This window comes from Myotis lucifugus, unplaced genomic scaffold (assembly GCF_000147115.1).
Source record: "Myotis lucifugus unplaced genomic scaffold, Myoluc2.0 scaffold_0, whole genome shotgun sequence".
Taxonomy (NCBI): domain Eukaryota; kingdom Metazoa; phylum Chordata; class Mammalia; order Chiroptera; family Vespertilionidae; genus Myotis; species Myotis lucifugus.
The window spans coordinates 23,993,453-24,009,409 of NW_005871048.1; the positions used below are offsets into that span (position 1 = coordinate 23,993,453).

General features: G+C 41.7%; 2 protein-coding genes across 2 annotated transcripts in view; both read right to left on the minus strand.

Annotated features, from left to right (window-relative positions):
* LNPEP (leucyl and cystinyl aminopeptidase) overlaps window positions 1–354 on the minus strand; it is a 91,482-nt gene extending 91,128 nt beyond the window's left edge. Inside the window, exon 1 of the mRNA XM_014467607.2 lies at window positions 293–354. The gene's annotated coding sequence lies outside the window, so the exon portion shown is untranslated. The remainder of the gene's footprint in view (window positions 1–292) is intronic.
* Window positions 355–13,564: 13,210 nt separating this feature from the next.
* Window positions 13,565–15,957, minus strand: part of ERAP2 (endoplasmic reticulum aminopeptidase 2) — a 38,512-nt gene continuing 36,119 nt past the window's right edge. Inside the window, exons 18-19 of the mRNA XM_006081197.3 lie at window positions 15,870–15,951; window positions 13,565–14,764 (exon numbers count right to left, since the gene is read on the minus strand). Of these exons, the coding sequence (XP_006081259.1) occupies window positions 14,621–14,764; window positions 15,870–15,951 (226 nt within the window). The 3' untranslated portion in view covers window positions 13,565–14,620. The remainder of the gene's footprint in view (window positions 14,765–15,869; window positions 15,952–15,957) is intronic.

Genomic DNA, 15,957 nt, shown 5'->3' on the forward strand with positions numbered 1-15,957 from the left:
GGCTGGACCCGGAGACCGGGGAGGCGGGGACCCCTGGGATCCAGCCCTCGGGCTGAGGTTCGGGAGCGGCCCCTACTGGCCGGCGAGTCACAAAACCCGGCGCTGGAGGCTCCAGGCCTGCGGTCGCCGCAGGATGTGGGCAGGAGGCCTGTGGGAGCCGAGCCCCAGATCAACACCTGCGGCTCCGGGGGTGCCGCCGCCGGGCCGGGCGGAGCTAGACCCGAGCAGCGGAAGCTCCCTTCGTCACCCCTGCCCCCCGGCACTCGCGCCTTTGCCTCCGGCCCCTCGATACCATTGTTTCCGATGTCAAATCCGGGCAGACCTGGCAAGTCTTGGGGATGGAGCAACTGGGGGCCCCGGGAGCCCCGGCGAGGCTCGTCGGGGCGGCTCCCTCATCCCTGGGTTGGGATGCGCATCGCCGCCACTCTCGCGGTGGAGGCCTCGGCCTTTCCAGACGCTGCCACCACCTCCTCTCCCTCCTCTTCAGCATCCCCAGCCCCTGCAGCAGCCTGGCTTCGGCGGAGCCTCACGGCGCCTGCCAACTGTCACCGGCTGCGCCCGGGCTGTCAGCGCGGTGCGCGGGGCGCGGGACGGGGCTGCACACACGCCGGCGGGAGCGCAGCCAGCCTGGTACACGGGCGGCCGGCTGTCCCTGGCCCCGCACGGGAATTAGACATTAGATGTCAAAGAAGTAAAAAAATCGAAGTGCAATATTGCCTATGACAAGTCAATTGTATCCACTCACGCACTTTCCACTCCACTTTAAAACCTCCAATGGCTAACCATTGCGCTTAGAATAAAAGCGAAACTCTTTAGCCCTGGGACCTCATCTCTCCTACACGTGCTCGCTGCTCTGGCCACAAAGGGTTGCTTGCAGTTCCTGGAAGTAGCCAACTTCCATCCAGCATGTTCCTCCTGCAAGAACTGTTCTTGCCTGGTACTCTGCCGGCTGGTTCCTTCTGGTCATTAAGGTCTCACCTCAAATGTCACCTCTGCGGAGAGTCTTTCCTTGACCACACAATCGAAATTAAGCAGAAACATGGTCTACTGCTTAGTTTCCTTAGAGCACTCATTACTCTGTAAAACAATGTTTTTGTTTGTTGCTTTATTATTATCAACCTCCCTCTCAAGAACTGAAGTGGCATGAAACAGATAGGGTCATTATCTGTATAAGGGTTGTATTCCCAGATAAGTGCAATAAATAATTTTCGAATTGATATCGGAGTGGATGCAACGGTATTTAGAGTTCTAGTTCACCTGCAATGTGGAACGCCCTCCCAGAGAACATCTCTATATTGAACGATGTGTTTGTGATCAGAACAGGGAAGGTGTCTTCATCAAATGACTCCTCAAAGCTGCTCTCTCCCCGCTGTTAAAGATCATCTCAGCCCTTAGGCTTCCCCCAACCCCCACCCAAAGGAACTTAACTGAAAATAGGAAGTGAACCAGGTGGTGCATCAGTGTTCAGATATTACATAGTATATGCAGGGCTGGATTTTGTTAAAAGTACCCCACACATTGTAATTGTTTAGATACGAGGCTTTCCCCTGTATTTAAGGTCATGTCATATCCCTTTGGAGTTATTTTTGCAACCAAAGTACTTAGTATCAGAGATAGTTAAAACTCCACCGCTTGTTAATCCCCTCACCTCGCCTGTAAGTGAGAGTCTATCGTGCTTTTAGTGTGGAACACCTTATCCTGAGTTTTGTCAAATATTTCATTTCCGCAGAGACTTGTGATAAAAATGCTTCACCATAGCACTAGTAAATATAGGTGGATAATCATGTCTTTCAGTGATTTCTTTGGCAAAGAGACAATAATTTCTTTATCCTCTCTTTGCCAAGGGGGAGAGGGAGAGGGAGAAGGAGGGAAGGAAGGAAGGAGAAAGAGGGGGAGGGAGGGGGGAGAGAGAGAGAGAGAGAGAGAGAGAGAGAGAGAGAGAGAGAAAGGAGCATTTAAAGACCTGTGGTTTGGGATTGGAGATAAAAGTATACAAACTTAAAATGTTTCAGGATTCTATCTCCCCTCAAATAATAATGAATTTTGTTTTGTTTTATTATGGTTTTTGCTTTTCTTTTTTAGATAACATTTTATTTTTTATTTTATTTTATTTATTTTATATATTTTATTGATTTTTTACAGAGAGGAAGGGAGAGGGATAGAGAGTCAGAAACATCGATGAGAGAGAAACATCGATCAGCTGCCTCCTGCACACTCCCCACTGGGGATGTGCCCACAACCAAGGTACATGCCCTTGACCAGAATTGAACCTGGGACCCCTGAGTCCCAGGCTGACGCTCTATCCACTGAGCCTAACCGGTTAGGGCTAGATAACATTTTACATTTGATTTCATAAAGCCAATTTCACTACTGAAACCCATCATGGTTCAGTCTTTATCTGCCTCAATCCTCCTCTTTAGTTTAAGGGCATAATACTTTAAATTATTAAGAAGTTACTATTGATTATCAGAGGCAATAGAGAGACATTATCTACTATACCTATTTACTATTTCAGAATCCTTGCTTTTTACCATTTAACATTTGAAAACCAAAAAAATTGGGAAGGCTAAGTATAACATAATTAGCATAAAAAGAAAAATATGAGCTCCCTGAATAACAAACCACATTTATTTTAAAAAAGCAACAAACTTGCTAATCAATTAATATAGGAACTTTTTTCCCCATCAAAATAAAGCAATTGGTATGCCATGAATGAGTTAATCCAAGCCTCACTTTGCCTGATGAGGGAACTGAAGTCTAGATAGGTTGGAGGATTTACTCACAGTCCAGTGGCAGACATTGACTGGAACTCAGGGGGTCTGTGTTCTAAACCAGAGCTCTGAAGTTTGTTGTTGCTTCCCTATTTCCACAGGGACATTAGGATCAATGACAATAATCTGTGAGACGGATATGGAGTAAGAGAAATACAACTAACTTCAAGCTAGTACTAGACAGCTATTCCATTAGTTAATTGATATTCCAACTTAATTTCTTGATATTCCCTGTCAACTCTAGGTTTAGCATTATTAAATAAACTTTCTAATTATTTTGAAATAAGCAATAAACAATACATTCATTCAGTGTACACATTTGAAAATATTTGTTCAGGACTCTTAAGAAAATGAAGGATGCTGTTTGCTGCCAGGACACGACGAGCACTAAGAGGTTTCCAGCTACACCAGACTCTACTCAGCCATCCCAAGAACCAAAGGAGTCAGCATCTCATTACCCTGTAACCCATTTGCAGCACACATGCTCAGCATCTATTAGTGATTTTTGAAGTTATACGAAATTAAGCAATGTTTAGAGCTCTAAAAAAACGACAGAATAATTATCCAACAGAGTTCTTGTATAGCTTAGACATTAGCAAAAAGATTCAGCCAAATAAAGTGAAAGGTTATCAGGAGAGAACAGCTCTATAGGAGTTCAGATGCTTTGGAACACAAAAGCAAAATGCTGATAAACTGGTTTAAACAATAAGGAAATTTATCAGCTCACGTGACAAGTCCAGAGATAGGGCAGACTCCAGGCACCGCTCCCCAACCTCATCAAGATCTCAGCTTCTCGCTCTGTCTCTTCTGTGAGCAATTTTCTGAAAGACTGAGTGCCCTGCGGCCAAAAAGGCTGCATTGAGGGGGGAAGGAGGAACCTTTTCTCTGGTGTCTCTTTCTTAAGAGTGAGGAAACTTTTCTCAGAAATGCCCCATTAGAATTCTCTTTAGGTTTTATTTGCCAAAACTGTATTTTGTACATTTCTAAGCAAATCACTGGAAATGAAAGCAGGGTTACCATGATCCGCTTCTTAGACAAAGCAGTTTAGGAGTGCTGAGTTTAGAATCAGTTTTCTTATATCATACTAGAGGCCCGATGCATGAAAATTCGTGCAAGAGTAGGCCTTCCTTATGCCAGCTGCCAGCACCGGCTTCCCTCCAGCACCCAGGACCCAGGCTGCTTCCCTCCTCCGGCTGCCAGCAGGCACTCGGAACCCAGGCCAGCTTCCCCACCCCCCACCCCAAACCCCCACCCCTGCCGCCCACAGGCACCGGGAACCCCGGCCTTAACAACTTTGAGATTTTAAAGCCAATTATTATTATCCAAGGCATTTTCTTTGGCCAATTCTATAACAGAAATAACTTACTGACTTTCAGTCATTTTATTATTTTATTTTATTTTTCTTTATAAAAACAGGAGTGCCCGGGACCTGTGAGGCAACCTTGGAATGCAGTCCATTATTATTCAAGAGCTACCCATTATTATGAAAACACTAATCTTTTTGCCTAGTCCAGCCTGTATATTTTCCTTGTGTCATTTTTGCTATCTGTTAAAGAAAAACTGTCTTGGGTTTAGTCTATAGCAGTGGTTCTCAACCTGTGGGTCGCGACCCCTTTGGGGGTCGAATGGCCCTTTCACAGGGGTTGCCTAAGACCATCGGAAAACACATATATAATTACATATTGTTTTTGTGATTAATCACTATGCTTTAATTATGTTCAATTTGTAACAATGAAATTGGGGGTCACCACAACATGAGGAACTGTATTAAAGGGTCGTGGCATTAGGAAGGTTGAGAAACACTGTTCTATAGCATCAGTGAAGAGATATGGGGCTCAGTTCAAGAGCCACCTAAAATCGGGTAGGGTGCGCCATTTCTCCTAATCTAGCCTTTATCTCTTCATGAGTACAGAAATCCCAGACATATCCCTAAATTGTGAGAAATGTCTCATTTATCCAAATTTCAAATGATGGACTGGGAAATAAAAACATGGCAAAATGAGACTTTTAATAACACTCCTGGGAGTGGGCATCCATTTTACAGAATCACCAAAAGACTAGTCAATGGGCTGGGGCCTTTTTTAGTTACTTCCTTCTGTCTAGGATCAGTGGCAAACCTCGGCTCGTGAGCCACATGTGGCTCTTTGGCCTCTTGAGTGTGGCTCTATCACAAAATACCAGGTGCGGCGCGCAGGTACAGTGCGATTGACACTTTGTGGCCCATGTGCAGAAGTCAGTATTTTGTGGAAGTGCCACACTCAAGGGGCCAAAGAGCCGCATGTGGCTCATGAGCCGCAGTTTGCCGAGCCGCAGTTTGCCGACCACTGGTAAGGTAATTTTCTTAGAACCTGTGTTATCAGCCACGTGTACCGCTCATCCATTTACATGCCTCGCATTTCCGGGGCTGGCCCGTGCGAGTTTATGCATCACAGGCATGCTTGGAATTAACTGGCCTTTGTTTAAACTTCCCTGGATTGCAATTTTTACAGATTTTACACTTTCAAATTAATCTTAGAATCTTAAAATTTTAACACAGCACAATAAAATCATAAATCAGAGAAAAGCAAATTAAAGTTACAATACAGACACATAGAAAGAAATCTAACTAGCTAAGAGTTTCTGGTGGCCTGGGAGGGAAAGAAAAAGATTTTTTAAGATAAAGAATTATTGGCAGTTGCTGAGAAATTCCTTTAATCCTTCCTTTTTACTTGGTTCAGCCCAGTACAGGTAGTTTGAGCCTCCAGCAAATGAAATATGAAGTCGTTTTCACTTTTGGCTGAGCACCTGCATCCAGCTTGTCCCATTCTGCCTCAAACTCTAGCTCCTGCTCATAATTCCGAGGTAAATCTTTATCAGGTGGGCTCTTGACTTCGGTTGCAGGAGCAACAGGTGGAGGCCGAGGAGGCACAGAGGGGGGAAGTGGTATTTTTAGAGATTCTCACCCCTCCACTATAGGCTGTAAAGCCGTGGCTACACCCTGCTTAGACATTCTTAAACTCTCCTGTGCTGGATCAAGGCAATCACGAATTAAAGACCGTAGTGTGAATGTAGGAATAGGAATCTTCTCTGGACCTTCTGCTGTGTATCGGTCATGCATCTGCTTTCCGACCTTTTCCCACGTTTGGAAGTTGATGGTTCCCTCTTCAGGAAACCAAGGGCAAATTTCATTAACAAAACGTAAGAAATCAAGAATCTGACTACACTTAACAGAGCATCCTGGAGCTTTAAGCATAGTTTTAAGCATTTGAGAATAGAGGTCTCTTTCCTGAGACCCCGAATTACCCATGTTTTACACCCAGCTAATACACCTTATAACAATCCGCTCCTTACCTTACTTCTTTAACCTGTTGCACGGTGCACTTCTCGAAGCGACCCCCTTGCCTGACTTTTGAGAGTTCCCCTGTACTCAAGTCCCTGGATCCGGGCGCCAAATGTAAATGTTTCTCTCTTTTCCATGTCCAGCGCGGCTAGAGAGCAGTCGGTTCCTGAGTAGGGCTGCTGGGGATTAAGAAAATGAAAGAAAGAGACAGACACAAAGATAGAAGGAAAAAGCTGGGGCCGGGTGGGACAGCTGTCCTCTGATGGAGAGACAGTGACCCAGAGCCGATATAGCGCATTTGTTTTATACAGCAAAATACCAGGAAGTTTTACTAAAGCGCAAGACAAAGGAGATTATGTGCATTCTTGTAGCTTCTTTGTAATCGTCACTTCTGGGTGGGCCCTGATAATCGTGTTTGTTCCTGGTGCATGGCTGGATTTAGATAATGAAACCCACCCCCTGGCGCCTGAGCTGTAGGTCAGGCTGACAACACACCTGCCTCTGGCAAAGTGTGTTTCCAGGATGTGGCTCTGCCGACGCCACTGGATTCGGCTGACAATAATTAAAGAAATGTTCATGTGCCTTCCCAGGCGCTCTCTACAATGGATAACATCAAGAAGTGAAAAAAAAATAACCCACAGAATGGCAGATGATATTTGCAAATCATTTATCTCACAAGAAATTTGTATCTAGAACATATAAAGAACTCTTACAACTCAATAATAAAAGACAAATAATAAAAAAAAATGGGCAAAGGATCAGAATAGACATTTCTCTAAGCAATATACTAGTATATAAATGGCCAATAAACACATGAAAAAAATGTTCAATATCATTAGCCATGAGGGAAATGCAAATCAAAACCACAATGAGGTACCACTTCAGGGTATGGCTACACACAGGTATAGGATGGCTAGAATAAAAAAGCCAGAGACTAATAAATGTGGGCAAAGATGTAAATAAATTGGAACCTTTATACACTGCTGATGGGAATATAAAATGGCACACCTGTGCTGGAAAATAGTCTGACAATTCCTCCAAAGGCTAAGCATAGAGTTGCTGTAGGATCCAGCAATTCCACTCCTATGTATATACCAAAATTTCTGTCCACACAAAAACTTATGTATGAATGTTAATGCAACACTATTCCTAATGACCCCAAAGTATAAACAACATAAATGTTCATCAAAGAAGCCAGTTATAGAAGACCATAGACTGTATTATTCCATTTATATGAAATATCCAGATGAGGCAAATCTATAGAGACAGAAAGATTAGTGGTTGCCTAGGACAGAAGGGAGGGAGGAATCAGAAGTGACTGCTCATGGGTACAGGTTTCTTGTTAAGGTGATGAAAATGTTCTAAAATTGACCATGGTGATAGGTACATAACTCTGTGAAGATGCTAAAAATCATCATCTCTGTGACTAGGTAAATTGCTTAACCTGCCAGGGTTTTATTTTTTCTTTTATAAACTAAGGACAAGTGCCCCATCTTAGGGTTATTGTGAGGATAAGATGAATAAACACACTGAAAGTATTTTGAACAGAGACTGGCACAAAATAAGCTGTAAAAATGGATTTGCTAGTACTTTTAAATGTGAATTGTGAAACTTTCAGTGCCATGTAGATTACATGCAAAAAAGTTTAGACTTACAAAATATAACGCAAGAGCAAACGAATTTATATAATGCCGACATGTTCCAACCTGAGAGTTTAAAATAATGAAGTCCTAAGAAAACCAAGTTCTTGGTGCCAAGCGGATGCCTAAGCCCTGTGTCAGCTGGGGCCTCGCTGGGCCAGGAAGCGGCAGGGAAGGTGGGCTCTGCTCCAGCCAGGAAAACCAATCACAGGCCCTCTCACATAAAAGTCAGGAGGAATAAAAGATATTTTTAGAAATGATATCTAGCTGGAATTCTTGACGTTTCCACTCCTGAAGATACTGATTCAGTTTTCATTTCCCTTTATTTCTTACATCTATCCTGAAATAGAGCCTGTCTAAGTTTCATTGCCATAAAATGTGTCCTTCAGGTTTTTGTCCGTTTTTGAGCATGAGAAAGTCCTATAATATTTATGCAGAAAATTACACTTGACTGTGATTCTTGGCTGCTTCTGGGCTGACTCAGATGTTTTCCCCTCCCCCTGGCTGATACCTGCCAGCACAGGCTGTCAGTCAATCAGCAACATTTGCGACATGCCTTTGGTGTACAGAGCACCAAAGAGAACAAAAAACAAAACAAGAGCTGAAGTTTTGCTTTTAAGGCACTTACAAGGCATTGGGCCAGTCAGGACAAGCACGTGAGATATACACATAATGCATAAGACATGCCACAGGAGCCTACAATCATGTTCTAGCAGGACCAGCCTGAGGCAAAATTGCCAAGTAGGCTTATCTCTGAGTTATTCTGGTCCCATTTTTTATTTTCCTCCCTCATTTCTAAATGCTGCTTCACACAGTCAACAAGTATCTGTCAAATGCCATCTGTATGCACACCCTAGAATAAGTGACAGATACTACCCTCCAGAACTTTCTACCCAGGTATTGGCCTCATTCCAGAATCTATCCCCCACCCGAGTCCTCTCCCCCAGCTCGGGGTCTTTTCTCTCTCCTTTAAGGCCCTTTTCTCAAATAGAGAAAACAAAATTTTTTTTAACTCACACTAAAGCATGATTAATAAACTGTAATTTAATATTTTAACGTTCTCAGCCCAAAGGAATGAATCTGTAATGATAAAATGGTAGAATAAAAGGCAACTGGATAAGGAGAGATGTATTGTGAAATAAAACCTATGAGATCTGTTTTTCAGACAGCACTTTTTAAATTTGGATTTGCAAGGTCAACAGAGCAGGTGTTGTTTCTTTCTAGGTCCTCAAGTGAGACATAGGAGCCAACAGTATACTCCCCTTGGCCTTAAAATACAAACAGCTAGGCTTCCCAAAGAAACAGTTATCTGAAACAAGAATATGTTTTTCCTATTTGGTAATGGCTTTTCTGGAATATAGAACACACACACACACACACACACACAATTTATTATTTTTAAAGATTTTTAAATTGCTTTCTAGAGAGAGAGAGGAGGGGAGAGGGAGAGGAAGAGAAAAACATCTATGTGAGAGCAAAACATTGGCTGCCTCCTGCATGCAATGGGCAACCTGTGGATGCCCAGGGCAACACCCAACTAACTGAGCCACACTAGCTATCAAAACAGTGCTTTGATCAGTAGCATCATGACTACTATCTATATAGAGATAAGGCACAACTTAGAACAAAAATAAACAAATATAAACCTTTAAATGCTTTCCATCCTCTTTCATTAACCAACAACTTATTCATTGTTGCTTAAATGACCCGAATTCAGCCCCTGAGTCTGAGTTGACTCCTGTGGACTGTGTCAGGTTGACACAGATAGTGCAGAGTTCTTTCAGACCAGACCTTATCATTGCCTGTTTACCCTTATATGCTAACAAGTTCTGTTTGTCCTTTTAAGATTCCTGCTTTTAGTCTTTGGGTCTACATGCCAACAGCCTTATGCCATGGAGACAATTATTTCTTTTTAGAAAAAGTTCCACCACCCCTATCCCACTTATTTCCATATTTGAATTTTTAAAATGTCCTATCCATCCTTTTCTCAACTCAAACTCAACATATTAGAAAGGAGTGAGAATTTTCAAACTCAGTTTACTAGAAAATAATTTTAAAGGGGAATAAGGTTTCAAAACACAATGTCCTTAATGTATTTTTTGTTTAAGACAATTTACTCTGCTTACTTTAAAATGAGATTTGTAATTATGACTGAGGTATTGTTTGGATGATTAAAGGGATATGCCAGATTGTTTACATGGGTAGTCCTTACAGGAGCATGAACCTGAAATGTATTAAAAGAATGAAGTATGGCATAATTCCACAGAGGGAGGCAAGAACTTTGATATGTCTAAATACCTAAAAATGAGAATTAATGAGTCATGTACTGAGAACAGAAAACTTTTTTTTTTCTTTATCTGGGAACATGATAGAAGATGAGGACTTTTAGGGAAAGAACAAATTAGCAAAAGATTTTGAAGTTACAGTTGCAAAGTAAAGTTTGCAGAAGTGATTGAGACAGAAATGTTTTTCTATCTTGTTAGTAAATCTATATTTCTCAGACTTTCTAAACCATTTCTCTCTATGAATATTGGAAATTTTCCTGACTTAAGTTCTGACTAAATGACTGTTTACACTGCTGGCTTCCTAATTATGGTACAGTGTTAGGCATCCCACAATCTCATCTATCAGAAATCGATACTACGCAGTCAATACGGCAAACAAATTTCCATACTAAGGAGCCTCATATGTAAAAGTGTTAGGTATTTGCATATTGGAAAATAAATTATTATGGCTTTTGAGAATATGCTAGACTAGGTACCCTGGCTGACTTTCTTGTTAAAAATGATTTAAAATGTAGAATAAAGTATATTTTGAAATTGTTTTAATGCATTGATGTCCTACAAAGTTAGTAAGGAAGTTATGGATGAGAAATGAAGTGAAGGCAGGAACCCGGAGGGGTAAACAGAAGGCTGAAATCAACATTCACCTTGAGGATATCTGAAGCTTCAGTTTTTATGTCTTTGAGAGTGGAGGGGACAGATAACAAAGCTCAGGCCTGCCCAAGTGGCGGAACATAATAGGAAGCAAAATTCAGGTATATTCTGTTTATAAAAGACTCAAAAGAAACTAAAGGATATAGAAAAATTCAAAGTAATAGAATACAAAAAGTTTTATGAAGCAGATGCCAATCAAAAGAAACTAGGGGCATAACTATGTAAACATCTAGTATTACTAGATATAAGAGGTTAACGTTTGGTACTGACAAGTACAGAATACTATTATAGCAGTAAGAAGAAAGTGAATTAACATCCCCTTTCAAAAAAATAGCCTGGCACTATCTTATAAAATATTAGATTATCAGCCACACAAACCCATGTCTTTCGTAATCTTTTTCATCTTTCTTCCTTATGATTCGAAGACATGATGTTGATGTGATTAAGGTTTCAGGAAGCAAACGATATAATACATGATTGATTTAAAGTTTATGATAATTTTTTTTTATTTTTGTTAATCCTCACCCGAGGATATTTTCCCATTGATTTTTAGAGAGAGTGGAAGGGAGGGGAAGAGACAGAGAGAAACATTGATGTGAGAGAGACTCATTGATTGCTTGCCTCCCGCATGGCCTATAACCAAGGTACATGCCCTTGACTGGAATCAAACTCGGGACCCTTCAGTCCAAGGGCTGACACTCTATCCACTGAGCCAAACTGGCTAGGGCTAACGTTTATAAATGTCAAGGTGACACATAGTAAAATGGAAGAAAGAAGGTCAATAATGAATATAAGTAAAGGAGGGCTGCAGAGTTAAAACGTGGCCATTTAAACAACCTGTGTTTGGTAGATATTAATGTTCAAGTGGAAAACTAGCTCCTATGACTATTTGGAGGTCCCCCTTGTGGTTTGGGATAAACCCCTCTCTAACTCCAAAAACAAAACAAAGCAACAAAAACCCATTCCCCCCACCCCCACCCCAGGAATTTCCCTCAGAAAATCAAGATCTCTTGTAGTCGTAGTTCCTGGCCAGACTTGCTTCTCTGGAACCTCAAATAGACCCAATGACACAGGAAGGAATGAAATGCAGAAGTGTGCACATAAGACGGGCAAATTCCTGCCATGGTGGTGAGTTGGACTCTTGAGGACTGAAGTGCCTACTCCCCCCACATAAAACCTGAAAGGGAGCAAGCTATTGGTTCTGGGACCCCTGATTTGGAAGGTTTCTCATTCTGAGAAGGTTGCAGAGATCACAGAATTCTCTCAGGGGGCTCTGTGGGGAATCAGGGAGGCACCGAGAAGCTGTGTTTGCTCACTCCACCCACTATTCATCATGTTATAACTTTTCCACAACTTGTTTGTTCATTTGGGGTAAAACTAACTTTAGCCAAGTCTTATTTGGTATTGGGGGTCTGGCATGCACCATAAAGCTTTTGAAATACCACACTAGTAAGAACAATACATTAAAAAAAACTATTTGTTAAAACATTATTGATACATTAATTCTCATGTTTATTCCCATTAAATAATAAAATTGCTTCTTTCTGTACTCAATTCTTAAGAATCTGAAAAATTATAAATGTACTTAAATAAAAAAATGAAAAGAAAGTTAAGAAAAAAAAACATGGAAAATTATAATAAACTAGGGGCCCAGTGCACAAATTTGTGCACCTTGCAAGGAACTGTGGGCCATAAGGCTGCGGTAGGCACAGGGGCAGGTCTGGGCCCATCCTCTGTGCCTCTGCCCAGCCCCTCCTGCCACAGCCCCAACCCTTCCTAGTCACCTGTCTGCAGGCAGACCCGCTCCCTCTGCCACCACTCCCAAGCTCTGATGGCACTGGCCCTGCTCGCACCTGCTGAAGGCATGAAGCAATTGGGGCCTGTGCCAGCAGCGGGTGCGAGTGGGGCCAGCACTGTCAGCGGGTGCAAGTGGCAGCTGCTGCTCTGATCACCCCGCTTGCAACCACTGATGGTGCCAAGAGATTGGGACTGGCACCAGGCACTGGCAGCAGGTGCGAGTGGTGGCTCTGGTGCCAGCTGCAGGTGCGAGCAGGGCTGATACTGGCAGTGGGTGTGAGCGGCAGCTCTGGCACCGGCAGCGGGTGCGAGCAGGGCCAGTGCCAGCATCAGGTGCAAGCACCGGGCAGGACCGTGGCGCACGGGAGCAAAGAATTTAATCACCAGAGGCTCACCCTGATGACAGCGACCAGTGCCCCGCCTTGGTCTGGTGCCACCATTCACCTGCTCCACCATCCCGCCATGGCCAATGCCCGCCATGTTCCGTACACGCCCCCTGGTGGTCAGCACACATCATAGCAACCAGTTGTTAGATTGTTCAGTTGTTCCGCCATTCAGTCTATTTGCATATTAGCCTTTTATTATATAGATAAAGTATTGTACAAAAGAAGGAACTTTAATTATTTATGGAAATGTTGATGGCACAGTTCTACCAAAACTCATATACATTTCACTACTTAATTTATATATTGTCGCGGTGGGAAAAAACATTTGTCTTTACTCTTTCAGTTTCCTTAAGCAAAAGTCTGTATAATTCCAGAGGGATATCACCAAGATGTTATACAGATTGTGGTGGAACCTTGAACCTTGGTGGAACTCTGACTTGAACTTTGCCAATTTCATGCAGATGTAATGTGCATCTGATGTGCTCTTTGCTCAGGTCAAATCTATAGTCAAGATGCTTCAAAGATTCTAAGAAATTATTTGAAAACAATCTTAACAAAACGTGTATTGGGTCATGCCCATGGTCCATCCAAACTGTATTCTGTCTCTGACGGAGAAAGGTTATAGACTTTATGATATCACTCCAAAAGGGGTTGGATAATACCCCCAACTGACCCCAGCCCCATTACCCCAGCTTCCCTTAATAACCCAGACAAATTAATCATTGGTGTATTTATTCACAACTTTTTATAACTTATTTATACCTCAAACTGATTCATATGTGGGATCATTGATTTATTAAATGTACTGCCTGGATGTAAAGGGGTGTTATCTTTATTCCAAATATTTTATTCAAACAATTAAGAGAAGCATTTAGAAAAGCATTTCAGAGATCAAGAGGTTCCCTTAAAACATGAAGAAATACTAAAATTGGGTTACAAAAATATGATGCATTTAAATATTTACATTAAATCACTATTTAACCCAAATATATACAATATAATCTAATTCTGCAACTTTCAAAAGATTTATAAAAAATGCAACAGTGTATGGATTAAAGTGATGTGGTATAGTCTTTCTCTCCTATATCTCTGTGACTATAGTTTTTACTTCCTTTGGAGATGACCTCAAAAGGTTATCCTGAGGCTCTTCGTGAATGTGAGGCTCAAGCCAAGAGGCCCTCCTGGCCTCCTGGATAAACTCTGACATCTCGTTTCTAATAATCTGAGATTTGGTGACAGGGTCTCTGTTATCCTGATATTTGCTTTATATTTGATTCAGATTTTCCATAAATGGTAATAATTAAACTACTCAGGCTAAGTTCAAGAACAGGGAGAGTGGGAGATGGCAGGATGCAAATGAGAGATTTACTTCATGGATTGGCTGTGTTTCCCTGGAAGTAAACTGGTTGGGTAAACTCCAGGTTACCAGGCAAGGTTAAAAAGCAGCAAAGTAGCAAAAGGGTGGCACAATGTGAGGCAATGTAGATAGTTTGTGTTGCAGCTAAACTATTACAGGAATATCTATATGTCTATATCTGTATCTCCCATATCTTCATTATTCAGAAAGTTTACTTTTAAAAAGGCTACTGAACTGGCCTTACCCTACCTTTAACATCATTCACTTGTCCACGAGGGACCATAGCTTAGAACAGGCAGCTGTGCTGGCTGATTTCTTGAGGCTTCTTAGACAAAATATTTGGAACTCTGACTTGAGCTTTGCCAATTTCATGCAGATGTAATGTGCATCTGATGTGCTCTTTGTATTGACCATTTAAGTCCTAGCCAGTAGCCAAGTCCTTAGAGTGGGAAGGTTCTTCTCCAGCCACTTAATATTTTTGGATATGGTTTCCAGAACAGTTTGAAAAATATCCAGATGTAATCCTTGAGCTTTAAGAGAGTCAAAGAATAGTTTCACCTGAAAAAATAAGCAAGAAAAGAATTACATGGTTAAAAAACACTTTCTCTTCCAAAGGGTTTCAAACAGCTTGCGAATTATAGACACAGGTGCAAGCATTCCTTCGCCAATCTCTAAAAGGTTATTTTCTTCTTCTCTTCTCTTCTTTCTTTTTTTTTTTTTGCATAGTTAGTACTTCACTTTATCTTCAAACAATAAATAAAGACAGGAATGATAAACCCTCATCTTACAAGTGAGCACACTGTGAGTAAAAAGTTGTGATTAAGACAAGTCATTGAGTTTGTAGTGAGCTGGATTAAGTTCTAGAATTCTGAGTTTGCTTAAAGTGTAAATAAATTCAGGATTTATTGTGGAAAGAAGATGTAAAACACCAGAATGCTTAAAAAAAAAAAGACAAGTAGAATTGCCAACAATAGGAGTTATTAAAAACCTTTAAGAACTCTTTCAAACTTCAATATAATCATTCATGATGATACAATAATGAACAAAATAACACAAAAGAACTCTTTCAAACTTCAATATAATCATTCATGATGATACATAATGAACAAAATAACACAAAAGGACTCATCTCTCAAGGGTACTTTTCATTTCAAATGCTATGTATTTTAAAAGGTTCTAGGTTCTAGTCCTTTGCCTTCCATTTACTTGCTACATGACATTGGAAAAATAAATTATTTTCTTTTAATAAAATGAGAACTCCAAACAAGATTGTACCTGTTTACTTTCAATTCCACCACTTGAACATTTATTTTTAAACTAGAGGCCTGGATTCGTGCACCAGTGGGGTCCCCTGGCCTGGCCTGCGGGGATCAGGCCAAAACTGGCTCTCCGACATCCCCCAAGGGGTCCCGGATTGCGAGAGGGTGCAGGCCATGCCAAGGGACCCCACCGGTGCATGATCAGGGCCAGGGAGGGACCCCGGCCCCTCTTGCCCAGTCCGGATCTGCTAGATCCCAGCAGCAAGCTAACCTACCAGTCAGAGCATCTGCCCCCTGGTGGTCAGTGTGCATCATAGCTACTGGTCAAATGGTCAAATGGTCAGAGGGACAATTAGCATATTAGGCTTCTATATATATATAGATTGGTAGCAATAGTCACAAACCTCTTGTAACTCATCCTTGGAAGAAAAGTGAGATGTTGTGCCAGAGATGATTATTCTCACATCAAATGAGCCCAAGCCAAATCTGAAA